Source organism: Colius striatus, chromosome 24, assembly GCF_028858725.1.
Source record: "Colius striatus isolate bColStr4 chromosome 24, bColStr4.1.hap1, whole genome shotgun sequence".
NCBI classification, from domain to species: domain Eukaryota; kingdom Metazoa; phylum Chordata; class Aves; order Coliiformes; family Coliidae; genus Colius; species Colius striatus.
In genome coordinates this window covers 5,562,526-5,589,762 of record NC_084782.1, presented here as the reverse complement: position 1 = coordinate 5,589,762, position 27,237 = coordinate 5,562,526, and the positions used below count along the sequence as shown (strand labels likewise).

Genomic DNA, 27,237 nt, shown 5'->3' with positions numbered 1-27,237 from the left:
AGATTACTGCAGAAGGATCCCAGCAGATTGAGCAAGACCCACCACACAGGGCAGGATCTGCCCTCCCAGGCCTCGCACGGCCGGCAGCTCCTGGCAGAGCTGTCCTGGGACACCCAGGCAATGTTTCAGCTTTGCCAGAGGGAGAGGAGGGAAACCAGAGTGAGGGTGTGCTGCAGGAGCCAAATCACCCCCCAGAAGCCAAGGGTGGCAGCTCCCCGAGACCATCAGGACGAGGAGATTCCCCTTGTCCGTCAGTACCGGCACATGGACCCCCAGCTCCTTCCTCACATGCTGGGGGAGCAGATCCAGCTGTTCCCAAAGCAGCATCCCACTGCACTCCCCCACATGAGCCACAAGAAGGTTAATAAAACCAGTCTGCTCGCCCAAGCCACCCCTGAGGGGTCACAGGGCCCTGCTCTCCTGCAGCTCTGCAGACACACACGCCAGGGGAACCGCTTTCCCCTGCCAGCACAGCAAACCCCATGGGCCAGCTGCTGCCTGTGCCCCACAGCTGTCTGCCTGGGAACCGAGGGCCCAAAATCCCTCCCAGAGCTCTGAGGGGGCTGGAGGTGACCCCTGGAGCACCCATTGCCATCAAAGCTCAGTGGTGACCCTCCATCCCGGCCAGAGGCAGCCGATGCGCCTGCCGGCGAGTGGCTGCGTGGAATGGCCCAGCTGTGCCAGCCCCCACCAAGCATTCACACGTGGGGCCAGAGCTGCAGACACCAGGCTGGCAGGAGGCGGTGGCAGAGCACACCACAGCCCTGGCACGGCGGGACAGCCCCCACAGACACCCACCCACACGCCCACGGCAGCCCCCGCCGGCAGAGCCGGGAGCAGGATGGAGTTGTCGTGAGCAGCCAAGTTGTCACCACTAAAAATAGCACAATGGAATTTTCCTCCAAAGAAAGGAAAAAAGAGGAAAGAGAAACAACAAACCCCAAAGTGATTCTTGCTGACAAAGGGGTTGTGAGAAGGAACAGCCCCGTGCCGGGGAACACCATCTCCTTCCCCTCCAGCACCCCCACGCAGGGACCTGGCCTGGTGCAGGCACAGAGAGGAGCCCAGCGCGAAGGAATGGGCAGGGCTGCCCATGCCACTGCTTCATCTCCATCCTCCCCTTGCCAGGCACTGCCAGGATGGCCACAGCGAGCAGGCAGCTGCTCCAAAATCAGTGGCAGGAGGCAGATGTGGCTGCTCCAAGGTAATAAAAGTAACCCCACACTCCTGGGGGGTTTGGAGCCTCCCTCCTGCCCCACTCCCTCCTGTGCCACCTAACACCAAAGCAGGTGAGTGGTGTGGGAAGGCAGCCCAACACCCAGCAGGACCCCCAGGGACAGGAAGAAGGGCACCTCCCTCCCCCTGTGCCGAGGGGGTTAAGGGGAATCAAGCCTGATGCCTCCGGAGCCCATCCATCAGCATCCCGGCTCCCTCTCCCCATGGGAACGCCAGGAATGCCCAGCGCAGGGAGGACGGCTCCAGCTGGCTCTGTCAGCAGGCCAGGGGGGGCCAGAGGAACCCCCCCAGCCCCCAAGACAGCCTCCACGCACCCAGCCAGCCGAGGAATCTCAGCATCTCCCAGCCTGGCAACTGCCCCGTGCAGCAGGAACGAGAAACATCCCAAACAGCCAGAGAGGATGAAACAGCCTCACGTGCAGCGGCGCCTACAGCGACCCCCCTGCGCCGGGGCTGCCCCACTGCCCTCAGCCCTGGGGGTCCCTGCCCCGTGTGCACACGGGTGGGGGGATGGCACAGGCCCACACTGACGTTGCCTCCACTGCCAGCAGGGTGGCAGAGCCGTTCATGCTGTGCCAAGGACGTTGGCAGAGCCAGGGCACAGATGTGTGAGCCCCAGCAGCAAGGCTGGGCTGGGGGGCGGTAGCACAGTCTCACTGGCAGGGCTGCACCAGCACCAGCCCAGCCAGCCCCCAGCCACACAGCAGCCCCAGCACCACCTGAGGTCATCTTCATACCCACCAAAGAGTTCCTCAACTGGGGAGGTGGTGCAGGGCCTGCTAATTGGTGCTAATTAGCTGGCGGGGCAGTTGCTGGCTGGCCGAGCTACAGACACTGCCTGGCCCCACACGGAAAGGACTCACTCACACTGAGACTGTTCTTGTAGCAAAACTGCCCAAGGTCAAGGCAAATCTCACTGCCACGGGAGCCCTTGGATACAGTTTCCTGCAGGGAAAAACAAGCTGCTGGCAAAAGCACTTCTGAAAGGCCTCCATGGACCTGAACAGTGATTAATAAAAGCCAAAGACAGAGGTTACCCCCTTATTTGACACAACCAGGAGTCAGCACAAACATCCCACCAGGACCAAGGCCCAGCTCCATGAGGCTGGGAGGCAGCAAGGGCAGAGTGAGGGCTTTGGAGCAGGACGGGGCAGAGCTCGCTCTGTGCCAGGACTCTGTCCTCAACCTGGGCAAGGGTCCCAGCAGAGCCTGAGGAAGGGAACGGGGATCCCAGCAGAGCTCTTGGTGGTTAAGAGCAAAGGCTGGGAGAGGAGAAGACCCATGCAGGTGCTGCAGAGGTGCAAAACAGAGCACTCATCACCCGTGGGAGACTTGCAAAGCTTCCCTGGCACTGCTAAAAAGAACTGAGTCAGAGCAGAGGAGGGCAGGGGGAGCAGGCAGCTGCTGCAGCAGCACGGCAGCGCCGGCCCCACGGGCTGTGCCCGCTGGCTGGGGCTCATCTGAGGGAAACGGGGTCCTACAGGAAATAAACAATGGAAATGCAGCAGGTCACGCACAGGGAAGCAGCAAACAACAGGCCTGTGCCCTCCCAGCCACCCTCCACTCACTGCAGTGCTGGGAAGTGGCAGGGACCAGGTACCAACCAACACAAGGTGCCTGGTGCAGACCAGCCTGTCCCACCTCTGCCAGCTCCAGGCTCCCATCAGCCCCAGCCCATCCTGCCAGCTCTCCTGCTGGGATCTGCATCCAGAATCTCCCAAACCATCTTGCCCAAGAGCCCTCCCCACTCCCTCCTTTCTAGGAATTGCTGTGCTTATCTGAGCCAGAGGCAGGACACAGCTCTGAGCACATCCCGGGACTCGTTTTACCGTGTCCACACACCAAATCCCATCACCCAGCCCCACCACACATCTCCTGCTCGGGAAGCTGAACTGGAGGATCCCCCTCCCAGGCCCCCAAGCCGGGTGGGATCCATCCAGACACACAAAACCCCACGACATGAGTTTGGAAACAAAACTTCCCTGGTTATTAACACAAGCACCCTCCATGCTTTGCTGTGCAGGGGATCTCCTCAGCCCTTTCTCTCTCTGAGCTGGAGGCTGTTTGAACCCCAAAACCTGGCAGTGGGCCTATCTCCCCCCCCAAGACAAGGGCAGTGCTGAGATATTAAACCTGGAGCTTCCAGTCAGCCTGGAGAAAGAGCATCTGGAAGGAGAAGGGGGAGCTCAAGGTCAGCATCCAGCAAGGATGCTGCAAGCCTGGCCCCTTGAGATGGGGGATGGGGGCTGCCCAGGCAGGGGTCCACACTGCCAGCTGGGCCAGCACCTGCAGGCAGCAGGCAAAAGCTGCCAGGAAGCCACTTCCCTCCCCATGCTGAGACCAGCACTCTGCCTCCAAACTGTGCTCTCCCAGCAGCAGCCCTGCAGGTTCCCCACAGGATGGGAAAGGCGTGAGCAGCCAGGCAGGGTGTGAAGAGGAGCCTGTTTCCAGGTCCTGCCCAAAGACCCCCAAAGGCTGGCTCTGCAGGGGACACGTCCTGGGTGATGGCCAGCACTAGCCCCAGGAACGAGGGCTTCTGGAAGGCCCGCCTCAGGTGTGCCATCGCCCCACGGGCAGCCATTGCCTCATCTGCCCTGGCAAACTGGCTGGTGCTGCCAGGATCCATCCACAGCTTGCCCACGCCCTGGGCACAGCAGAACAGCTGGGAAGGGCTGGATCCATGTTCAGGGAGAGGGATCCCACCCTGCCATGTGCAGCCCCAAAGAAACCTCATCCCCCACAGTCCCTGTGCCCCTCGGGGCGAGCTGAGCCTGCGGCAGGCATCAGCCAGCCCTGCCCACGCTCCCCCTGACAGCCACACAGCAGAGGCTGCTCCTGGAAGCCATCCCTGGGGACCATTAATGAGGCTGTGTTCGTGCTCCATCCCAAGAGGTGATGGCTCCAAATCCAACCCACACGGCTCCGCTCAGCCCCTCGTGCTGGAGTCACTGCCTGAGCGCTCCCAAATCCCACCTCAGCTGCTCCCAGCAACCACCCGACACGCTCAGCCCAAAAACCCTTCCTTCCAGGGCCTCCCCTGCCACACACAGCCCTGGGCAGAGCCACACCACTCAACACATCCTCCCCTTGTCCCAGCGGCGCCGAATCGTTGTCCCGCGCAGGAACCGGCACAGCCGCGGCAGCCAGAGTGAGCCCACGGCCCCAGGAAGGGTCTCAGCCCCTCTGTGCAGGGGACTGAGCTTTATCCAGGCAGCTCCAGCGAGGAGCAGCTTCACATCCATCCCAAGCTCTGCTGTAGCTGCACCAAGAGAGGAGAAACCAAACTGAAGTGCCGTGCTGCTGCCACAGCCTGGGTTTATTGGGTTTAGGTGCCTATAAAGGGGCTTTATCACCCTGCCATTCAAACCACGGCGCCAAGACACTTGAAACTTAAATAAAACCTCTTTTTCTGCTTCTCTCTGGGAGGTTTCTTGCCTCTGGGCATCAGCCACGGTATGTCCAGAGCAGTCTAAACTTAGCTGACACAGGCGAGATGGGCCTGGGAAGGAGGTTGGCGAGGAACCAGCAGACGGGGGTCAGAGACTCCGGGCGGGCAGGGAACCGCTCCGGCAGCGCTGGGAAGGGCAGGAGGGGCACAGCCTGAGCCCTTCCCAAGGGCCCAGCCCCAGGCTGGCCACGGAAACGAGATCAAAGGGGGCCGGCACGGAGCCGTTCACCGGCGGGAGCCACGTGCCGGGGCCTGTGCCAGGGAGGCACCACGGACACAGCCACCTCACCCCAGCACCTCAACCTCCCAGAGCTCCTCTGCTGGACCAGTGGGTGGAAATGAAGAGAAGCAGCCGCCAGCCCCAGGGGTGCCAGGACCATGATGGCAACTGCAATCACTGCCCCTGGTCTGGTGATGGGGGATGCCGGGGGCCCACGAGCCTCTTGGCGAGGTGAGCACAGCCCAGGAGGCACCGTCAGAGCACCAGCCAGGCCAGGCAGGCTGGGCTGGGTCCTCTCACCTGAAAAACAACCCACTTCAGTTCCCTGTTGGGCAAAACAAACCAGCACCTTCCACTCAGGCTGTCACCCACACCGTGTCCAGACACCCCCCAGGCTCCTGTCACCTTCCTGAGACCCCCTTGCTGTCTGGGCCTCCCCCCCAGCAGGGAATCCAGCAGCTCCCACCTGCAGCCCAAGAACTCTGTGCTCACCAGGCTGATGATGGAAAGCGCACTGGCTCCCAGCCCTGCTTCCCTGGGCCAGGGACTCTCCATTCCTACAGCAGCCCATGCCACCTCTCCTCCTGGGCAATAGAGAGGAAGAAGGGCTTCCTCCCCTCAGCGAGGAGCCAGCACCATGCTGCCTGGCCCGTCAGCACTGCAGCACAGAGGCCTCGTGCAGCCCCTCAGCAACACCCAGGAACAACGTTTGTCCTCACAGGACGAAACCCCAGCAGCACTGGCCCAGGGTCAGGAGGCAGCATGTGCCCCCAGGCTGGCACAGCCACTCAGCTGCAGCACCTGGGCACCCATAGCAAGGGGCTTTCAAGCCCTGAGACCCCAAAGCTGAGGTTCAGACACCTCGAGTTGTATTTCTTATGGCAGAAGAGAAGAACAAATGAAGAGAGGAATTTCTTCCCAGCTGGGCATGGCTGGGACTGCTGCCCACCACCAAGGAGGCTCCAGTCCAACACCCTCCAGTGCCTTCACAGAGAAGCCCCACAACTCTCCTGCCCACTCCAAGGTCTCCTCCAGCCCCTGGGAAGGTTGTTCCCTGCCAAACATTGGCTCAGATTCGGCAGACAAGGTGACAAGCCACCCCACACCGTCCCAGTTCAAACAAGCCAGGCCACGTGCCGGGCACCACGGAGCAGGCAGACACAGCACTGGGGTGGGAAAAGGCTTCTTGGACAACACAGCTCCAGGTTCCCACCCTGAGCACCAAGAGTTAATTACCAAAAAGCAAAGTTTTCGCCTAGATTGATTAGTTAATGTTTACAGGCTCTGAACAGGGAGCTCCCAGCCTGGCTGCACCTTTGCACTGCCACAGCACGGAACGTCCAGCCGGCACTGAGTACAGTCAGCACCCCCCAAAACACACTGGGACGTGTGGGCCGTGGGGACAGAGAGCAGCACTCACACACTCAGCCCCTCTCAGAACACTGAGCACCCAGGGGAACACAGCCCAGGGCTTCCCCTCCTGCCCAGACCCCTCTGAGCCGTGGCTCTGAGGCTCTGGCAGCACCCAGCGTGGTCCCTACGGCTCCACCATCACCCCCCCGCTGCTGCCAGCGCTCGCACCGGCGCTGCACGTCCCGGCATGTGCCGTGGCACCATGAGCCAGCGATGAGGCAAGAGGGGCTGGAACCCTCCCCAGCACAGCCCTGGGAAACTGGCTTTCAACTGGGCCAGACTGGTGAAAGTCTTGGCACTGGAGACCTCAGAGCTGCAGGTGCTGGGCTGTGCTCTGGACACAACCCTGAGGGTGCTGTGACCCCTGGGATGCCAGCAGCTGAAGGAAGCCACGATCGGGGCAGCACTGAGGTGACACCAGAGCCTACACCCTCTCACATCCCCCTCCTTGAGCCCCACCTCTTGCCCAACCAGCCCTCTCGGGACTGGGCCTCAGCACCACGCAGCACCCACGCCAGCTCCCGGAGCACCAGCACCGCAGCGCTGCAGCACACCTACCCAGCACCCCGGCCCTGCAGCAGGCAGCTCTCCTCTGCTGAAGGTGGGTGGCTTTACAAAGGAAGAAAAGCACGAGGATCTGCCAGCTGGTTTAACCCCTGCTTGTCAGGGAGAGGTCAGATCCACAGCTCACGGCGCCAGCTCCGGGACCCTTCCCCTGCCACCAACTGCCTCGCCTCCAGACCTGTCCTGGTTTGCTCGATGGCACAGGCCCCGCTGCTCAGACCAATCGCTTTTTGAGGCTAATTTTGTATTAGAAGTCGAGTGGAGCTCACAGAAACTCAGCAAGGCATTTGCAATCCCAGCTTCAGCAGCACCAAGCGTCCTCCTTGCCCTCCCAGCAGCGGGAGCCACTGCCAGCAGCAGCAGCAGGTCCCAGATGAGGCCGGTACAGGGTGGCCACCACGAGCCAGACACTGAGCCCACGAGTCTCCCCAGGTGCTGTGGTCCCAGCAGGCAGCTTTCAGTAAAAACTCTGGACCTTTGCAGGATTAAGAGCGGGGGGAGGGGATGAACCAGGGGGAAACTTGTTCCGGACAGGAAAAACCAACCCATTTCCAGGAGCTGCAGTGGGGGAAAGCAGAGGAGAGACAACACCACAGCCACCAGCCCAGAGTCCAAGGACCCAAAGCAGAGGCTCCCAGCCAGATGAGTGGGATGTCCCGGGAGTGGTGGGGGGCTGGGAAGGGGTCAGGAGCTTTTCTAGAACGTAAACACTCATTTCCCCTCCACCACACAGGAGGATGAAACAGCACTCAGCAGGGTATTTCCAAGCAGCCACCAGCTTGTTACTGTGACCCCGTGTAGAAATCAGGCATTACCTAAAACCCTCCCTGTCCTGGGCGAACCCAGGGAGCTCCACCAAGGCCCTGGGAGCCAGAGCAGGGGGTGGGCGAGGGAGCCCCAGCCCAGCCGGTGCCGCTCCAGCTGAACCAGCACGGACAGGCCCTGTCACTTTCATTTCTTTCTCAGAACAAAGCCAGCCCGATGCAAACGACGGCCCTTTCCCCGGCAGCCGCCGCACCGTTCCCTCCGCGGCTCCACGCTGAGCCCCACGACATCAAAGGGGCTTTTTTATTAACCAAAGTTTGTGGAGGACTTGGACGAGCCCGAGTCACGACACCCAGCGCCTTCCCCAGGCACCCCAAGGGCCTTTCATTCCCCGCGAGAGCCCAGCGAGGCTGCGCGGCGCTCCCAGCCCTGGGAGCTTTGAGCGGCACCCCCTGCACCGGGGAGCGGGGAATCCATTATTCCCCTGTCTCTGCAGGCAGAAAGGAAAAGGAAACAGGCGCCGCGAGCTCCTGGCTCGGCTCGGCCGGCGCGTTGTAAAGAGACTTGGCTGCTAAACTTACAAAACGGAGCGCTAGGAGCCCTGTGGGGCTGGGATCTGGGCTCCAGCACAAGCCTGTCTCTGCAGCAAGGAGGGGAGAAAAAACACATCTACAATAATAATAAGAATGGAAACGCTCACAACTCCCCGAGATGAGCCACTGACATCAAAACTGCACACTCACTGCCGGCACCGACACTGGCACCGGCACGGCCGCCGCCACCGCAGCCCTTCACCCCGGCAAAGCCACGGCTCGGGCCAGGCAGCCCGGCCCCCGGGGGCTGCAGAGACCCCCCAGAGTGGGGATGGGGGGCAGCGGGTCCGCAGGTACCTCACACCACGCCGGGGGCAAAGGCAGAGCCAGGATGGATGCTGAGGCGCTGGGCAGCCCACGCAGGGCACACAGGGACCCCCCGCGGGATGCTGAGCCCCAGGCAGCCCACGCAGGGGGCACAGGGACCCCGGGAACTCCACGCGGGGGGCACAGGGATCCTATGTAGGGGACAGCAGGGCCACTCGCCCCCTTCTCACCCCACGCAGCTCAGACACGGGGACGCTCGGGCGCCAGGACCCCTCGCAGGGCACATGGAGCACGCTCAGACCGCGGGCACCCCACGCACGGGGCACACCTGGGCGCCGGGCGGCCCACGCAGGGAACGCTCATCTGCCGGACACGCTCACCCCGCCCGCACAGGCCGCACGGGGACGTCCCCGCAGGCTGCCCCGGCTGCGGGCACACGGCCCCGGCTCAGCCCCGCGGGGCGGCCCCCGCCGCGCTCCAGGCCCCGCCGCCCAGCCTCCCTACCTTTGTATCGCTCCAGCACGTCCTCGTAGGCCTGGACGAACTCCTTCTCCTGGCTGCGGTTGGCCGGGAGCAGCCCCGGCACGTACCCGGCCATGGCGGCCTTTGTGCCAGCGGGCTCGGGGCAGCTGCCGGCGCGGCGGCCGAGGCCGGTCTGTGCTGAGGCCGCTTCCGCCCGCGCCGCCGCCCGGACACGCCCCGGAGGCCACGCCCCCGCACAGGCCACGCCCGCGCCCAGGCCGCGCCCTTTATCGGCCCGCCCCTTCCGTGGCCACGCCCCCTCCCGCTATGCTCCGCCCACTCCGCAAGCCCCGCCCCCCACACCCGCCCCGGCCCCGGAGCGACCCCTGGCGGCGGCGCGGGGCGGGACGGAACCAGCCCGGGCAAAGCCGCCCGTGACACCGGGGCTCCCAGCGCAGCCGTTGCCCCCCAGCGCCCTCACTGCAGCCACGCTGGCACCCTGACCCGTCCAGTGGCAACCGGAGCACCCCCGTGCTGCACAGTGCATCCCAGTGCTGCACAGTGAGCTCAGAGACACTTCTTTCCAGTGCATCCCAATGCACCCAGGACTGCACCCCAGTAAACCCGGCCCTGCAACCAGTGCATCCCAGTGCATCCCAGTGCTACCCAGTGCATCGCGGTGCCCCTCAGTGCCTCCAAGCCGGGGCCATCCCAGCTGCCTGCCAGGCTGAGGCCCCGCTCCTGCCCCGTGCCCGGGGTTTATCTCCTGAGCCGTTACCAGTGTGGTGTGGGGGGTCTCAGACTCTCGCCTCCGTGTCCCCGCTGCCACCGAGTGCTCTGCTGGGGTGGGCCTGGGCTGCAGGAGCTGTGCAGAGGGAGCCAGGGCTGGGAAGGCTGGGGTGGGGACAGGGAGCCCTTGGCACTACCTTGGAGGGGTTGGAGGGGGTGGAAAGATCCCACCGAGGGGCACAGTGAGGCCAGAGGCAAATGGGGCCATGCGGAGGGGGTACAGACCAAACCTGCCTGGCACCCCCACATCCCCCAGAAACCCCACTCACCCCCCAAACCCCAGCCCCCCGGAGCCCACGGGGGCAGTGGGTGGCTGCCTCCAGGCCAGGGGACAGCCCAGTCTCCTCAGCACCCCCCATTCAGCCCACACAGCACCCCCAAGGCCGGATCCCGCCCCCTCAACCCGCCAGGGCAAATCCTGGCCTTTTTTGGCCACCACAAGATGTTGCTTTTTTCACCCCGGCTGCGCCGTTGCCGTGGCAACTGCAGGGCCCGGCTCTGCCAGCTGGGTAACCATGGCAACGAGAAAAGCCCCATCCCACTCAGTACAGACGGCGGGTGTCTCCCCACCGTCAGCCACAGCCCCCCCAAACCTCCCGGGCCAGGGGAGGCAGCAGGCGCTGCACATCACATCACCACCACCATCATCCTCATCCTCATCCTCATCCTCATCCTCCTGCAGCCCTGGGGGCAGCAGGAAGAGGGGGCCCAAATCATGCCCCTCACCCCTGCTTCGGGGGCATCTCCCCTTCACCATCCTGCCTTCATTAGGGGAGGTAATTAACGGCCTCTTGCTGCCCAGTGCAGCCCCGGCGGTGCCTCTGTGCAGGGAGCGCGGCGGCCTCGTGGCACAGCGGTCTTTGTGCCCAGCGGGGCTGAGATGGGGCTGCCATCATCATCCTCACCCTCACAGGGCACACAGCTCCTCCATCCTCATCCTCACAGGGCACACGGCCCCTCCATCCTCACCCTCTGCTCACCACAGCCATCTGACCCCAAAAACACCTTCCCAGGGAACAGGGGGAAGCTGCACTGGGCAGCTGGCACTTCTCAATCCTCCTCGGGCACGGGGAGAGCTGCCCAAAACCTGCCCCGTGCCCACAACGGGCAGGTTTGCTGCTCCCGAGGCAGCAGAGAATGGGGAGGTTTGTTCCCACGTCCCCGAGGCCGAGGCACATCCCCCTGGGCTCAGCGGAGCCGCGGCTGCCAGCGCTGGGGTGACGCTCCCAGTGACAAAGGACTCCCAGGAGCCTTTTCAGACCGAGCAAACACGGCCCTTGGAAAGCCCCCACGACACCTCCCCCATGACCCCTGGCCCGCCCAGAGCCTCCTCCCCTCACACCCCAGCACCCCCCGCAGCCCCTGACCCCTGGCAGCACCAACTACAAACACGTTTAGGATGAAAAAGCCTTTTCTTCCCCCAGCAGCTTCGCTTCCCGTCACCATCCTCACCCTCTGCCAAGCGACTGGAGCCAGGGGCCAGACTCAGAGCCCCCGCTCCCCCCGTGCCAGGGTGATGCCAGCAAAGCAGGGAACGGCTCCAGAGGCTGCCTGGGGACCCAGCCAGCAGCAGAGGGGCCCAGGGTGTGGGCACAGACAGGCTGCAGAGGGGAGCAGCGTGTCCCATCCATGCCCCTGCCCCACAGCACCAGCACCTCCATGGCACAGCCACATCCTTCTCTGGCCTGGAGGGGTGCAGGGACTGTCAGCCCAGTGGGCAGCGAGGAGGAAGAGCACCCCAGATCCATGTGTCCCCCCAAACCCCTGATGCTCTCGTGCCACCTCTGCAATAGCCACGAGGTGTGTGGGACGGGGCTCCCCAGCCCCATACCGTGCCCAGGCTCCATCCTCACCGCTGGACATCCCCACAGTGCCACTGCCCCGGGGTCCCAGGGAGCCCAGCCCTGCTCCTGTCCCCAGGCACACCAGGAGGTGGCAGCTTGCCCCTGGGACGTCCCAGTAGCCGCCATCCCTGCTGCCCAGTGCCGCCCAGTGCCAGGGCCCCGCGGCAGGGCTGGGCTCTGGGCTGGCCGGGGATGCTGCAGACGCTGCCGCTGAATAATGCAACGCTCTGAATCAATACTTCAGCTCCTTTCCAAACCTGGTGACACAAAACTGTCTCCAAACTCTTTCTTCCCAGCTCAGCACCGTCTGGCTGCACCTCACCAGTTATTTTTAATGGGGAATCTGCATGAGACGGGATTCTGTGACATCCCTCTGCCTTTAATCACGGGCTGGATCCAGCCCGGCTGACGACAGGCGCTCGGCATCCCAGGCAGAGGGAGCGAAACACGGCTGGGGAAGGGGCTGTACCTCCGGCTCTGGGGCGTGGGAGGGTGCTCAGCACCCAGCAGGATGGGGCTTTTGGGGCGGTGCTGGTCTGTGAGCAGTGATGGGTATGGTGGGCCCACGGCAGCCCAGCCACCCCCCGGCCTCGGTGGTGCTGGGCTTGGGGCAGGGCCGGCCGCACCCTGCACATTTCCCTCCCCCAGCCCCAGACAGCACGATTTTGAGAACCATCATTTGAATCAACTGGTTCTTCCTGCCCCAAAATGCCCCCAAGCTGGGATGGCACAACCTGCCTGAGCAGCACAGCCAGAGCCCCACACACCAGGCGGGGAAGGAGGGAGGGAGGGAGAGCAACAGCATCCCACCACCACTCCTGCCATGGTGGAACCTGCCCAGGTGTCCCCCCACTCCCCAGTGCTCCCACAGAGCATGGAGCTCAGTACTGGGATGGGTTTGCCCATCAGCTGGTGGCTGGTGGGAGCTGATGGGTCTGACAGGGGCTGGTGGGGGCTGGTGGGGGCTGATTGGCAGGGCCTGGCAGGGCCTGGCAGGGGCTGATGGGGGCTGGCAGGGGCTGATGGGGGCTGGTAGGGCAGAGCAGGTGCCTCAGGAGCTCACCACCCTCGTGCACACCTCTGCCAAAGAGATGAAAGCTGGGCCTCAGGGTTCCCTTGGGGCAGCCGCCTGGAACAGCCCAACCAGGGCTCAGCAGGGTCCCCTCGGCACGGCCCCAAATCCCTGTTTGCTCTGGCAGGAGCAGATCAAAGGCCCCTGGGGTGTGGGGAGAAGGTGCCAGACCCTACAGCTGCAGATCAAAGCCCCTGATGGCTGTTTGTCCCAGGTGAAGACTCACATCCTGACTGGCACATGGAGCCACCACCTTGAGCAAAGTTCCTCCATCCTCCCTCCCCGCCAGTCCCATCAGCTGGTGCTTCGAGAAGGAGCCATCAGCCATGGTGGTTCCATCCCTGTCTTTGTTTCTCCTTCTCATCCCCATCCCTTCCCAGGGTGTGACCAGGCACCAAGGGATGCACAGGGTCGTGTCCCCTCCAGGACACAGCAGTGCAGGGACCCCAGAGAGTCCCCAAGATCCCAGCAATGGGGCTGACACTGGCACCACCACGGCCAAGGAGCAGCTCCAGCTCCATCAGGAATCACAAACCTCCCAGAGCAAATTCCTCCCCGGAGCCTGGCCAAGGACATTGGTCAGCCAAGGAGCCATTTAGTCCTTAATTAGGCATTTTAATGTCACCCAAGTGCGTGTGGGAGGTGCCAGTCATCCCTTAACCCCAGCGTGCTGAGGGTACAAACAACCCCGGGCAAGCCCTGCCCGGGCAGGACAAAGCCACCGCAGAGCCAAACCATCATCCCAGCCCTTGGCCGCCAAAGGCCGCGTCAGTCCCTCCCCTGCTCATCCCCCCCATCCCCAGGCTCCCTGGGGAGCAGAGGGGACAGCCCTGAGACCACCTCAGGGACAACCCCGACACCACCCGTCAGCCCATCACGGGGGTCCCGCGGCGCGCAGGGCGCTGCCTTACCTGCCACCCTGACAACGGCCCTCTCGGCCGGGTCCAGCACCGAGTCCTGGCTCTTCCGCTTCCTCTGCTCGTGGAGGGGGAGATTCCAGGGCAAAGTGTCCCCGGGGGGGCAGGGGGAGAGGCTCCCCGAGCGCTCGCTGCGGTAGGAACGCTCGCTCCGGCAGGACCGCTCGCTCCGGCACGAGCGCTCGCTCAGGGTCTCCTCGTCGGAGGACGACATGGCCCAGGGCGCGGGTGGCAGGGTGGGCACGACGTCCCCACAGGCAGCAGCCTGCAGGAGGAGTGAACAGTGTGACACTGGGCCCCTGGCACAGCTCCCCCCACCACCTCAGCTGCTTTGGGTGATGGGGAAGGGATCGTCCCACCGCATCCCACCGCGTGCCAAGCACCCTCTTGGGCAGGGCAATCAGCCCTCCTGAGCTTCCCAAACGCTGCCTCAGTTTCCCCCACTGCTGCCCTGGCGGCTGGGGCTCCTGGGTGCAGTAGCACTGGCACCTCTCCACCAGCAAAGCTCACACTGGCATCCCCAGAGGCAACTCACTCTCACAAAGCAAAGTCCAAGCTTTGGGGTTCGATTTCTTTGTGCTGGGTGCAAGAAGCAGCCATCAGATCGCTGCTGCCCTTTGTACCTGCAGCTCTTCCCCTCTCAGACTGGGAACACATGTAAAAATCCTTATTGCTGGTGGCAAGGGACAATGGCAGGGCTGTCTGTGGCACACGGGGAGGGAGCTGAGCTGAGTACACACGCTGGGCAAATAAGCACCTTGCATGAGACATATTTAAAACCATTCTCATTGTGTCCTCTAGCTCGACCAGGGAAAATGCACATGAAAAGCCTGAGAGACTCCTACAACCGATGTGCCGCGGCAGAGGAGCCGCCTCCATCACACCGAGCCTTCCCTTACCGGCATCGTTCAATCGGCAAAACACGAACAAAGAGACCCAAAAAAACACCGAGGGAAAGGGAGAAAGGATGCCATGAGTCATGCCCCCCCCATGCAAGAGCTGCAAAAAATGAACCGTGGCCCGAAAGCGCATCTCCCCGCTCCAAACCCAGCGCCTGCACCCAGGGGCTCGGCCCTCGCCCCGGTTTTGGGGCACCCGCGAGTGTGGGGCTGCGGGGGGTCGGTGCCCAGGGAGAGGCAGGGCCGGGAGCCGCGAGGGCTGGGGGGGGGCGGGCCCGGGTTTTGGGGAGCGGGTGAGGGGGGGCGGCAGGTGCGGGGAGCAGTGGGGTGCGGGCTCGGCTCTGCGAGGGCACACGCGTCCGCCCCAGCCCCCACGCCCGGCCCTGCCCGCCCTCCCCCCGCCGCTGGCATCCTCCGGTGCCCGCAGGCTCGGCGCAGCCCGGCGGCTGCCGCCCGCCTTCCATCACCCGCCGCCTCTCCCCGCTCCATCGCCATCCCCTGCGGCTCCCGCTCCATCCGCCGCCCTTCCCGGTGCCCTCCCCGCCGCGCATCCCCCCGCCCGCAGCCCCGGCCCCGCTCACCCCCCGCCGGCGCTCCGATCCCGGCCCCGGCGGCTCGGCGCGGGCAGGACGCGGCGCTCCCGCTCCCGCAGCCGCTCCCGCTCCCAGCCGTGCGCTCCCGGCCCCGCAGCCCCGCGCGCTCCCGGCCCCGCCGCCGCCGCGGCACCTCCCCCGGCCCGGCCCGGCCCTGCCCACCGCGGCGGCTCGGAGCGGCGGGGGGAGTCCCGGCCGCCTCCCGCCCCGCGCAGCTCCGGGCACCGGCCCCTGCACCGGCCCATCCCGGCACCGGCCGCGCCGAGCATCCCCCCATCCCTCACGGGCTGCCCCCGACCCACCGTGTGCTTCTCAATCTGCCCCTGCTCCCCAGGGCCCCCCGATGTCTGCCCCCCCGCCGTGTCCCCTCTAACCTGCCCTTTACCCCCATGACCCAGGGGGGTCCCCCAAACCCCGCAGCGGCTCCCCGCAGCCCTCCCCGGGCACGCTCCCTGCTCCCCATCCTCCGCATCCCCCCAGGCCCAGGGGAACTGGGGCACCCATCGATCGGGAGCCGCGGCGGCGGCAGCGGGAGGGGGGCAGGAGCGGGGCCGGGCAGCGAAGGGCAGCGGCGGGGAGCTGGGAGCTGCCCCTGGGCTCACCTGCGCGGCTCCCCGGCATCCCCCGGCCAGCAGCCGCGGCGGGGGCAGCGTCACCAGCAGCAGCCCGCAGGGGTGGCTGAGCCACAGCACGGCCCCGGCGGTTTGGCAGGACTGCGGCAGGATAAACCGCTCCGGCAGCCGGCAGCTCCAGCCGCCCCGCGCCGCCGGCGGCACCCAGCGAGCGGCAGCCCACGGCCCCGGGGCAGCGCCACGGCTCCCGCGGCACGGCCGGGCCCGGCGCCCCGGCACCGCCGGCGTCTCGGCCCGGCCGCCCGGCCCACGGGCATCGCCGTCGCACCAGCTCTCAGAGCTCATCCCGAACGGGTCTCGCTGCTTCCCGGAGTGGCTCCAGCCAGGGCGTGGGACGCGGCGCGGGGTGGTGACTCTGCCCTCGGACATTTGGGACGTGGCTGTAGGAGGGCACGTGTGGCCCCGCCTGGCCCCGGCCGCGCTGGGGAGAGCAGCAGAGCAGGAGGCAGCGCCGGGCCGGGCCCTGGGCCGCTGTGGCTGTGGCACGGGGACGTTTGGAGCCCAGGTGCAGAGGCCTGAGCAGCGGCTGGTAACGAGGGCACGAGCGCTACCGGCCCCTCGACGACGCTGCGGCCGGGCCGGGCTGGCACTGGGGCACTGCTGGCAGAACACAGGGGCATCCTCGTGGATGGATGGCAGGATGCCTCCCTGAACCTCTGCCAGCTCTGCCAGCCCAGCTACACCCTCTCTGCCCTTGCCCCGTGCAGGTCTCGCACTCCTTGGGCAGGGGGTGATGGATCACCACAGCCGCTGTGGTCAGCTGGGGCCAGGGGATCATGGAATGGTTTGGGTTGTTAAAGGCCTTGGAGCTGCTGCACCCCCAGCCCTGCCCTCACCCTGCCCAGCCCAGCACTGACCCACAGCCCTCAGCACCTCAGCTCCAGGGCTTTGGGGTCCCTCCAGGGCTGGGCACTGCCCCAGCTCCCTGGGCAGCCTGGCACAGGGCTGACACCCCTCTCAGGGAAACAGCTCTGCCTCAGCTCCAGCCTCAGCCTCCCCTGGGGCAGCTCCAGCCTGTTTCCTCTTGTCCTGTCGTTCGTTCCCCACCACCAGAATCGACCCCAAACGCCAGGAGCCGTGGAGCAGGGAGGGCTCATCCCATCAGCCACCCCGGGAGGAGGGAAGGGCCCAGAGCAGACGCTGCTCGAGCTGCTCCCGAAGCTCCCGGACAGGTCGGGCGGCTCAGCCACGTGTGGGATGCTGAGCGAGGGCCCCTGGGCACCCCCCCATCGCCCTCAGGACACCGGACACGGGTCACTGCGCAGCCCCAGCGCGGTGCGGGGTGACGTGTCCCTTTGTCACCCCCTGCTTGGTGCCGCTGAGCCTCAGCCTCCTCCTGCAGCAGCCGCGGCCAACTGGGCTCCCTGCGGAGCGTGGGAGGGGAGGCACCGGGGGTGGGAGGCACCGGGGGGTGGGAGGCACCGGGGGTGGGAGGCACCGGGGGGTGGGAGGCACCGGGGGTGGGAGACACCGGGGGTGGGAGACACCGGGGGTGGGAGGCGGTGCCTGCTCGGGCCCGGGGGGGTTTCACACCTCGTGTGGGCTTCACACCCAAAATGCCTTTCCAGAAACCCCTCCCAGCACCGGCTGGTTCGTGCTCCGATTCTGGGTTAAGATCCTGCGTTGTTTTGCCTACAAGAGGACAGCGAATCGTTATTTCAGGAGGAAGGGGGAGGTGTGGGGGATCCTCCCTAAATCATTTCATCCCCCTTCCCTGCCCTGTGCTGCAGCACCTTGGCGATCCCCCTCCTCCCCCGGGAGCCAAAGCCGTGGGGTGACAGGGGCTCTGCACCCTGATTTGTCCCCTGTCCCCCATTAACCCCCCGCCCCAGCCCGCAGAGGAAACTGCCTCTTCCCCTGATAAATGATTCATCTCCCCAGAGCTGTTTATTCCCCTCTCCGGAGCTGCGGGCGCTGCTGGAGGCTCCGGGCACAGCCGGGGCTGCGGGAGCTGCGAGCTCATCCTCACACCCGCTCCCGGGCGGCCGAGGGACACGGACCCGGGGGAGGGAGAGCGCCGGCCCGGGAGCGCTGCGGAGCCCCGGCACCTCCCCCCGGCACCTCCCCCCGGCACCTCCCCCCGGCCCGGAGCAGCTTCAGCCCCCGCCACAACAACGACAGAGAAAGCAAACGCTGAGATAAGACTCTGTCTCTTCACGCCGGCACCGCCTCGGGCTCAGGGCTCGGAGGTGAATGAAGGACACTGGGGAGCTGAGGATGCTCCGCAGCCCCTTTGCCCGGGGGACACCGGGTCAGGATGCCGAGACCCAGCTCCAGTCGCTGGTGCTCAGCAGAGCCTCGGCCACGCTTCGCTCAGCCCACGCGGGGACTGTGTGTTTGCCCCTCCTCGGATCGTTTCCATCAGGTCTTTGGTTATTTTATCCGCCAGTGTGCGACAGGGGCAGGACAGTCCCCGCCTCCCCCCGCGCGGTCCCGCCTCCCGCCACGATGATCAGATCTGGGAGGGCTCTGAAGAGCCCCTCGGGAGGCAGCAGCGATTAGATCCCTTGTAATATTTCCTCCTGCATCTGGACAGCTCGAGATGAGTCACTGGTGGCTTTTTTTTTGCTGAGCCTCTTTTTTCCCTCCCCTCTTTCTCCCGGGAAGAGTGAACCCTCCCCTTGCCCTTGTGTCAATACCATGTGTGCCAGGCTGGGCTGCCCCACGGCCCTGGGACAGGCCCCATGGAGCTCACACCACGCTCATCTCTGGGTTTATCATCCTGGGGGGGGATTTGTGTGGATCAGGAAACTCTCAGGCTGCACCTGCACCAAAGATTAAACATTAAACCCACACTCACTGGGATTAAACCCAGGGATTAAAGCCCAGAGCTGTGCCCTCTCTGCTTCCAGGTACTCATCTGCTCCAACACTGGGCTGGATTTGGAGGGAACTGGGGGGAAACACCTTGGGAAGGGAGGGATGGGTCCCCCAAGGGGTCCTGCTGCCCTGGGGGATCCTGGCACAAAGCCCCCAGCAAGGAGATTCACCTGAGCCAGGCTGCAGGGACGGGAGAGGAGCTGAAGTCGTGTGAGCCTGGGTGGAAGCAAAGTGGTTTAGAATCCCTGAGTGGTGGGGGCTGGAAGGGCCCTGCAGAGCTGCTCCAGCCCCTGCTCCAGCAGCTTCCCCTGGCTCAGGGGCCACAGGAACGTGTCCAGGTGGGGTTGGAAACATCCCGAGTAGAAGCCTCCACACCCCCCCGGGCAGGACTCCCTCACCTCAGCACCAAAGGACTTTCTCCTCCTGTGCCAGGGGCACTGCCTGTGCTGCAGTCACCAGGTTCCACCTCAGTGGGGAGCGATGGGGAGCTGCCAGCACACCCACCCGGGCCCAGCAGTGTCTGACCCCCCCAGGGCAGGTCCCTGGCGCTGCTGCAGCATTGCAGGGGGGCTGTGCCCCACAGAGAGCCCCTCCAGCCGCATTCTACTTGGGAAAAAAGACAAGACAGAGGCAAATGTTGTTCCTAAGGAGACATTTACTAGCCCAGGCAATGCCCAGCGTGGTGGCATTTCCCTTGGGGGAGCAGAGCCCACCGCACTGCAGCCACCCCAGGCCCCGCGCTGCAGCTTTTCCTCCCAGAGCGGCTCCACGTGCAGGTGCCCAGCGGCCACGGCCCCCCGGGTCAGGGCTGGGTGCTCTCCTTGCCCTGGTGATAGTCAGGTGGTGTGTACTTCCCCTCCTTTATCAGCTTCTCCCGCTGCTCCAGGATGGTTCTGAGCCGCACGGCCTGGCGAGGGGCACACAGGGGATAGGGGCACACAGGGGTTGGGCACACAGGGGACAGGGGCACACAGGGGACAGGGGCACACAGGGGATGGGCACACAGGGGACAGGGGCACACAGGGGATAGGGGCACACAGGGGATAGGGGCACACAGGGGACAGGGGCACACAGGGGATAGGGGCACACAGGGGATGGGCACACAGGGGACAGGGGCACACAGGGGATGGGCACACAGGGGATGGGCACACAGGGGACAGGGGCACACAGGGGACAGGGGCACACAGGGGATGGGCACACAGGGGACAGGGGCACACAGGGGATGGGCACACAGGGGACAGGGGCACACAGGGGATAGGGGCACACAGGGGATAGGGGCACACAGGGGATAGGGGCACACAGGGGATGGGCACACAGGGGACAGGGGCACACAGGGGACAGGGGCACACAGGGGATGGGCACACAGGGGACAGGGGCACACAGGGGATAGGGGCACACAGGGGATGGGCACACACAGGACAGAGCACAGCGGTCAGGGCGGGGTTTGGGGGCTCCCCATGGGGGTCTTTGGCAGCCCCCCACAGCCCTGTGCCTGCAGAGCCCACACCACCCCTCCCCTCGGGCTCCTCAAGTGGCTTTGAGCCTCTTGACAAAGACTTTGGGGCTTTCAGGCTGCTCCCAAACATCTCACCCCTAACGAGCTTGGGTTAATTAGTCCACGACTGGGTTGTGCTTTCTCCCGTGGCAGAGGGGGGCTGCAGCCCCGCGGGGAAGGGGCTGCTGCAGGGCCAGGACCCCTCTCCGCAGGGTAAGGCACCCTCCCGGCCTGCTGCCAGCGGGGAAGCGGCGCCAGGCGCTCCGGGCCCGACCACAGCCGAGTGCCCGAGCGGTGCGGCCGCTCAACCAGCGCCCCCCGTCCCCAGCCTGGGCGGGAGCCCCCAGACCTTCCCCGAACGTCCCCTTGGAGCCCCGCCGCGCCTCACCAGCCTGGTGCGGTGCATGCACTCCATGAAGTCCTGGTACTCGGGGTCGCACTCGCGGCGCGCTCGGGTCTGGCCCAGCCCGTGGCCGCACTCGATCCACTCGCGCTCGAAGGCGTGACAGGCCCCGGCGCGGCTGTAAGGCTGCGGCATGCTCTGCCGCAGCAGCCAGCGGTCCAGGTCGATGCCGAGCTGGCGCTGCAGGTCCAGGAAGGGCATGGTTGTGAGCTGGAGCCGCCGCGGCCTCCGCTCTCCCCGCCCGAAGCCGCCGCGTCCTTCACGGCCGCCGCGATCCGCCGGAAAGCGCCACCGCCACGGCCGTGGCGGTGGCGCTTTCCGGCGGGTCGCGGCGGCCTGGCGCCCCCTGGCGGACACAGGGCAGAGCAGAGGGGCAGCAGAACCCCCCTCACCCTGCTGCCCACACTCTCCTCATGCCCCCCAGGCTGCCATTGGCTTCTTGCCCATGAGGGCACGTTGCTGGCTCATGTTCCATTTGCTGCCCCCCAGCACTGACAGGTCTCTCTCCTGGAGCTGCTCCCCAGCAGGTCACCCCCAGCCTGTGCTGGTGCTGGGCTGGTTCCTCCCCAGCTGCAGGACTCTCAGGAGGTTCCTCTCTGCCCCACTCTTGTGCCCGTCAAGATCTCAGTGACTGGCAGCTCAGTCTCCAGTGTCCCACCCCACACACGTGCCAGGGGCAGGGGCTTCCTTAGGGCTGACGAAGGCTCCGGGACCAGGGTAATGCCACAGGCCTGTGTCTTCCCCCCAGTAACACCCCACCCCAGAACCCTCCCCCTGTTTCCATCCCCCCCTAAAATCCCAGGAGTCTCTCCAGATGCCAGAACAGTGTCCAAGGTGTGGGTGCACAGCTCATTTATTAACCACAACTCCCAGACCAAAGAGCCCAAACCTGCTGGGTGGTGCCACCCCCCAACCCCTTCCATGGGGCACCAGCAGCAGGAACGGGATTTGTGGTGCAAACTTCCAAGTCCTCCCGTGGGGTGATGCTGTGGGGTGGGAGGTGCTGCTGGGGCTCATCCACCACGGGACCTCCCTCGCTCCCTGCCCCCGGTGCTGGTGCTGCTCAGATGATGCTGGTGGGGGCGAAGAGCTGGGTGACACGCAGGGGCTCGGCCATCTCCCACCCGCACGACTGTGGGGCGCAGACGCTCTCCCGCTCGTCTCCCGTTGGCAGAGGCTTCCCCTTGAAGAGCTGCACGGCTTTCCTGCAAGGGGAGACACCCAAGGGGGAGCAACGGGGAGAAGCCCCTCGGGAAATGCTGCAGGGTGGGGGAGGAGCAGCTCAGGGGCTCTCACAGAACTGTTTCCCTGAGAGGGGTGTCACCCCTGTGCCAGGCTGCCCAGGGAGCTGGGGGAGTGCCCAGCCCTGGAGGGGTCCCAAAGCCATGGGGCTGAGGTGCTGAGGGCCAGGGGTTAGAGGTGAACTGGGCAGGGTGAGGGGAGGGCTGGGACTGCAGCAGCTTCAAGGGCTTTAACAACCAAATTGATTCTGTGACCCCCAGAGCAACGGCCTCGTTGCCAGAGACGAGCTGCCCGTGAACTCCTCAGTGAAAAACAGGCTCAGGTCTTACCATGCTTAAAAAAACAACGAGCTTGTACCAAGTTTTTACTTCTGGGACCTGAATCTGCAGGTTCTGGGTCTCAGATTTGGGCACAGAGCCCAGGTGCAGGGGAGGGCAGCGTGTCCCCGGGGATTCAGCCCAGCCCCTCGCCCTGCTCCCACGGGAGCGGCTCTTACCAGGCCACGCGGGACATGGCGTAGGTGACGTGTGGCTGGGGACACCCCCCAGGCAGGGACGAGCTGGGGATGCTGTAGGCACCCATGTCCTCAAACACCAGCCAGTCCCCGACCTGCAGCTCGGGCAGGTCCAGGCCGTCGGCAACGCGCTCGTCTGAGTGTCCCGCGGGGCCCCGCAGGCTGCTGCTGAGCCAGGGCTGCTCTGGGCAGGGTCTCTGTGGGGGACAGACGGAGCAGCCACAGGGCATAGGGATGTCCCAGGGACACAGTGACCTGTCTCATCTCCAGATACCCTCAAGGTCCCACTTCAGCAGCCCACAGACTCTGGCTACAGCTCTCCTGGTACATCGCCATGGCCTCTGTGCCACGGGCTCAGCTCTCTGGTGTGGAGCCCGGGGCCAGCCACGAGGCAAAGGAGAGTGGGGCTGGCTGAGGCAACACATCACCCTGGGAAGGACCTGCTGGGCTCTCCTCAAGCTGGGCAAATGCTCACCTTGTGCAGCTGAGGCCTGGGGCAGGGGCTGTCAAACAGGAGGCAGCGGAAGGTGCTGTAGATGCCATCGCTGAGGTGATACACGAGGCTCTTCCTGCTGCCAGGCTCTTCCTCTGGAGAGGAGCAGGGAGAGGGCTCAGGGGGGCTCAGGAACATGGGCAAGCCCATCCCACCATCTCACCTACCATCAGAGCCAGGCTGTTCCGTGGCAACCTCCTCCCTGGCAGTGATGCTGGCAGCCAAGGTGAAGGCAGAGGTGACGTAGTATCGCCCGGGGGTTGCCACAACCTGCACCCCACAGTCCTCTGGGAAATACGAGTCCAAGGCAGAGTTTATCACCGCAGCCATCTGGATGGGGAGAAGATGTTCCCCCTGGGTTAGCTCAGCCCCTCTGCAGGGAGCCAGACCTAGAGACCTTGCAGCCTCCCTCTGCCTGCTGGGTGCAGGTCTCAGGAGCCACGTACCTCTTCAAACCGGGCCCTGCTGTCCTCGGTGCCAGGGAATCCCCCTCCGATGTCCAGGAGGTGCATGTGGTAGCCCATCTCTGTGCCCATCTCAAAGGCCATCTGTGCTGCAGCCACGGCCTGAGCAAAGGCCTGGGGCTCCAGACCATGGCTCCCCAGGTGGAAGCTGAGGGCACAGACGCTGTTTCAGCAGGGCTCCCCCTCCCCAGAGAGCAGCGAGGGGACGTGGCACTGGCATTGTCGCTCACTGGGATTATCACTCTGCACTTGCCACATGCCATCCCATGCCCAGCCCCACAGACCCTCTCTGAAGGCCAAACCTGCCCCAAACTGGTCCCAACAAGCATCAGCCTCCCCAAGTCCAGTCTCCACCTCACTCCCAGCCAGAGCAGCCAGTGGCTCCAGGGACACCTGTGTTGTTCCAGCAAGGCAGAGCTCCCCACAGTCCCCTCCAGCAGAGGCTGAGCAGCCCCATGAGGAAGGAGGATGTGCTGTACCTGATACCAACAACCTCCACAGCTTGCTCCTTCGCTGCCTCCAGCAGGTACCGGCAGGACTCGAGCGTGGTCCCAAACCTCATGCTCAGATGTGCAGAGGGGCTGGAGTCAGCAGCAATACCCAACAGCATCCTGCAGAACAAATCCACAGTGTTGAGGGGTGTCTAGGCCCTCTGTCACCTCCCAGCCACCACCCCAGATCCCACTGCAGCCCCCCACTCCAGTGCTGCTGCCAGACACCTACCTGGCATGAGGGTGGCTCCTGGCCACCTTGCTCAGCTCCACCTCATTGTCAAAGGTCATCAGCTGCACACCCTGGCTGGCTGCATACCTGATGTGGGCAACCTGCTTGCAGGGGCTGCTGTAGAAGATCCTGTCAGCTGGGACCCCGATGCTCTGAACTCTGCTGATCTCTGCCTGCAGGGAAGGGGCCATGTGGAGCTCAGGCCTCAGAGCTGTGCCTGGCCACCATCAGCCCTGGCACACACTCCTGGGGCAGAGGGCAAAGCCCCAGCATTGCAGCCTGGGCTCTTCCAGGGAAAACCCACAGGAGCTCAAAGGGATCACAGTGGACTCTGTCCTGGCAGGGGCAAGTTGTGGCAAGACTTTTACAAGCAGTATGAGATCAGGAGGAGAGAAAACCAGTGGGTTTGGGAGATGTGGGTGTATGTGTCCCCTGTGAGCTGCAGGGTGTGATGGCTGCAGGGCTGGTCTGAGCTGTCACCACACTTGGCACTTTCTCCTCCTGGTAACAAATTCTATTACACACAAGTTCAGTGGCTTAACTTTGGTGCCTGCCTGGAAATCTGGCAACTGCAAGTGACAAGCAGGAGGGAGGAAGGAGCTTTAGGTTCAGCCTTAAAGCCATGGTGAGTTGGAGAGCTGTGGCAGGAGCACCCCAGGGATGTGCCTTGCCACCAGCCAAGCCTGACAGCCAGGACACCAGTCCCAGAGCAGGAATGTTGGTGAAAGGGAACAAGCCTGAGTCACCAGACAGAGAGGACAGGGATTTCTGGGCTGTGCCAGGAGGGTTTTGACAGCAGAGGGAGACTCCTGCCCCTGCACATGTCATCTGCTGAGTGGAAACTGGGACAGGAGGGTGAGCTCTCTGTCCCATCCCTGAAATGCCCAAATGATGCTCATCCCAAGCTGTCCTCCCACCCCCTACCTTGTTGGCACAGGCAAAGCTCGCCCCCAGCTCAGCCAGCAGCCGAATCACTCCCTCGCTGCCGTTGCACCTGACTGGGAAGAAGGGCTTCACCCGGGGCAGCGCCTTCAGGAAACGCAGGTGCTTCTGCACAATGTCCCCCAGGTCAGCCACGAAGAAGGAGGCTTGTTGGTCCCTCTGAGAGACAGGCAGAGCGAGCAGCAGTCACCTCCCCACGCCTGCCTCTGCCCAGGGGGTGCTGGGGAGCAGCAGAGCTGCCAGCCCTTACCTCCTGGCACAGCTCTGCGAGGAGGTTCTCCAGGAGGTCTCTGGTGGTGAAACCCTCCTCCACCATGGTGAAGTTGGATTCAGTCAAGTACCCATTCATTGTCAAGGTGTGAGAATGCAAGTTTAAATCCTCCTCCTGTAGGGGATAGCTTCGAAGGATGTGACACCCTGCAAACAGGAAGGGAATGCTAGAGACAGGGCCTATAACCAACAGCAGCGTGTGCCCCACAGCCTGCACCCCGAGGTGCTCCCCAGCCCTCCCATGGGCCATGTCCTGCAGCACTGCCCTGGGTAGAGCTCTCTGCAGCTCTCCTCCAGACCAGTGCCTCAGCTGAAAGCCATGCTATGGATTAAAGCATCTTCTCCAGGGAGAAGGAAACACATTTCTCTGCAGCTCAGAGCTCTGCTATGGCACACAGCAGCCCTATCTTCTCTAGCAGCAGTTCAGGCACCAACACAGCTGACAGCAAAACCAGCTTCACTGCAAAGCAGGTGCCCTATATGTACACCAGAACGTGTCCCTTCACACTCACACATGGAGCTGCATCTGCTGTGTGTTGCACGGGGTGTTCAAATAGTTGAAGCCTCATGGACTCTCCTTCCCAGGCTCACAAAGCCCATGAAATGAGAGGCACCTTAAAAGTGGCCCCTCGCTGAACCCTCCCTGCTGTTGTTCCAGTTTCACATCTCTCCTGTGCCCCAGGGTGTGCACAAGGTGACAAACTCAGCCTGACTCACACTCTTGGCAGAGCTTTAGCTTTAAGCCCACACGCTGAGCTTTAACAATCTCCTCCCCTAGTTCCAGCCCAGCACATAACCCAGGGAGCTGGTGACCTAGCAAAAGCTGGCAGTAAACATTTCCACTCCAATAATCCAGGTCTAGCTCCAGGGCTCTTACAGGTCTGTGATGTGAAGCGAGCAGCAGACAGGTTTCGTTTCCCAGAGCTGCTCCCCATCTCCTCCCCTGCACAGACCTGCTCATGACATTTCGGATGGGCACTAGGAGAAAGACCACGCTGCCTCTGGAGCAGCAGGATGTTGTAATACACTGAGCAAGCAACACCAGCCAACTCCAGACAGGGGGAATGGGGAGAAAAAAATGGGTTTTGAAGCTCGTAGAGCTTCGTACTCAGAAAAGGAGAGCAGGTCCTCCAGCCTCACCCTTCACCCCCAAAGCACCCAGTCTGCCCTGATTGTGCAAAGAAATGACGAGCAATTAAATGGATGACTCCTGCCAGCCCTGGGTGAATGTGCCCCAGGCTGGGGCAGCCCCTCCTTACCTGGCTCCTGGGTGACTCGGTGTGCTGCTGGGAGGGATGCTGAGCTCCCACAGCGCCCTGAGGCAGAGCTGTGCTGGGAGGTCTCTGTGGAGAAGCAGTGCAAGGGATTAGTGAGAGACACTGACAGCAGGATGTCTTCCACCCAACATTCCCAAAACTCAGCACTCATAGGCAGCCCCCATCAGCCCCCTCCTCACTGTGCCAGGAAAAGCAGCTTCCCCAGCACCCTGCGCAGGCCCCACCGACCCCTTACCTTAGAGAGCATTTAAACAGGTCTTGCCCATGGGTCTCCTGAGAGAATGAACCAGCCCAGCAGTGGCTGTTTGTCCTGCCCCGAGCCCCTGGACCAGCTAACTCTGCAGAGGCTGGGGAGAGAGGCTCTGCACCCCTTCTATCCCAGCACCCCTCTCCCTGCTCTGCCTCTCAACTGTAGCCATGGCAACCAAATCCAGACATCCCATTGGCTGAGCTGCCTCCGAGCATCCTTCATCCCAATCACCCTTCATCCCCTTCAGGGAATGCTCCCCCCCCCCTCACTCATCCCCTCCCAGGGCTGAGGGTCCCCCCAGCAGCCCCCCATGTTCTCACCAAGCCTCCGCTGCAGCGGCAGCTCGTGCCAGGCTGGGCAGTGCCAGCCTGCCTGCAGCCCGGCCCTGACGCGAGGCTGCTGCTGGCTGCGCGTGCAGCGTGTGCGCAGCGACCACGGGGACAAGAGCCAAAAATACCTCTGGAAGCCTGCTGCAGGGAAAGGAGGCTTCCTGCAGCTGGGACACTGCACAGTGCCTGCCTGGCTGGGACACGGGCTGGGGGCCGTGGCAGGGAGATGTCAGAGACTGGTTTGCCCTTGTGCTGCTGCCGGTTTCAGTGGGTTCCCTGGCAGCAGAGCCAGCTCTGCCACA

General features: G+C 64.1%; 3 protein-coding genes across 10 annotated transcripts in view; all 3 read right to left on the bottom strand.

Annotated features, from left to right (window-relative positions):
• MACF1 (microtubule actin crosslinking factor 1) overlaps positions 1–9,205 on the bottom strand; it is a 136,257-nt gene extending 127,052 nt beyond the window's left edge. For 5 of the 8 annotated variants that reach the window (XM_062014333.1, XM_062014336.1, XM_062014334.1 and 2 more), the window contains exon 1: positions 9,011–9,205. In XM_062014333.1, the coding sequence (XP_061870317.1) occupies positions 9,011–9,104 (94 nt within the window). In that variant the 5' untranslated portion in view covers positions 9,105–9,205. The remainder of the gene's footprint in view (positions 1–9,010) is intronic. The other 3 variants (XM_062014339.1, XM_062014342.1, XM_062014341.1) reach the window with 1 other exon arrangement.
• A 9,965-nt stretch (positions 9,206–19,170) lies between these two features.
• NDUFS5 (NADH:ubiquinone oxidoreductase subunit S5) lies at positions 19,171–20,729 on the bottom strand. Its single transcript, XM_062014515.1, has 2 exons — positions 20,417–20,729; positions 19,171–19,440 (listed from the first exon to the last, which is right to left on the bottom strand). Exons 1-2 carry the CDS (start codon positions 20,630–20,632, stop codon positions 19,336–19,338), a joined length of 321 nt encoding a protein of 106 aa, XP_061870499.1. The 5' UTR covers positions 20,633–20,729; the 3' UTR covers positions 19,171–19,335.
• A 556-nt stretch (positions 20,730–21,285) lies between these two features.
• On the bottom strand, positions 21,286–26,470 carry AZIN2 (antizyme inhibitor 2). The gene is made up of 10 exons (XM_062014378.1): positions 26,339–26,470; positions 25,060–25,226; positions 24,792–24,968; positions 23,868–24,040; positions 23,624–23,755; positions 23,127–23,292; positions 22,848–23,010; positions 22,663–22,775; positions 22,170–22,384; positions 21,286–21,636 (listed from the first exon to the last, which is right to left on the bottom strand). Exons 2-10 carry the CDS (start codon positions 25,156–25,158, stop codon positions 21,495–21,497), a joined length of 1,380 nt encoding a protein of 459 aa, XP_061870362.1. The 5' UTR covers positions 25,159–25,226; positions 26,339–26,470; the 3' UTR covers positions 21,286–21,494.
• Positions 26,471–27,237: the final 767 nt, after the last annotated feature.

What these genes read in the sequence shown, in the direction of transcription:
- NDUFS5 (XM_062014515.1), bottom strand. Translation starts at nt 20,632, where the DNA reads ATGCCCTTCCTGGACCTGCAGCGCCAGCTCGGCATCGACCTGGACCGC. An exon ending in GCATGCACCGCACCAGGCTG is followed by an intron (nt 19,441 to 20,416) that starts GTGAGGCGCGGC and finishes GCCCCTCGCCAG; the next exon opens with GCCGTGCGGCTCAGAACCAT.
- AZIN2 (XM_062014378.1), bottom strand. Translation starts at nt 25,158, where the DNA reads ATGAATGGGTACTTGACTGAATCCAACTTCACCATGGTGGAGGAGGGT. An exon ending in GCAGGGCCCGGTTTGAAGAG is followed by an intron (nt 23,011 to 23,126) that starts GTACGTGGCTCC and finishes CTCCCCATCCAG; the next exon opens with ATGGCTGCGGTGATAAACTC. An exon ending in CCAGGCCTCAGCTGCACAAG is followed by an intron (nt 22,385 to 22,662) that starts GTGAGCATTTGC and finishes TGTCCCCCACAG; the next exon opens with AGACCCTGCCCAGAGCAGCC.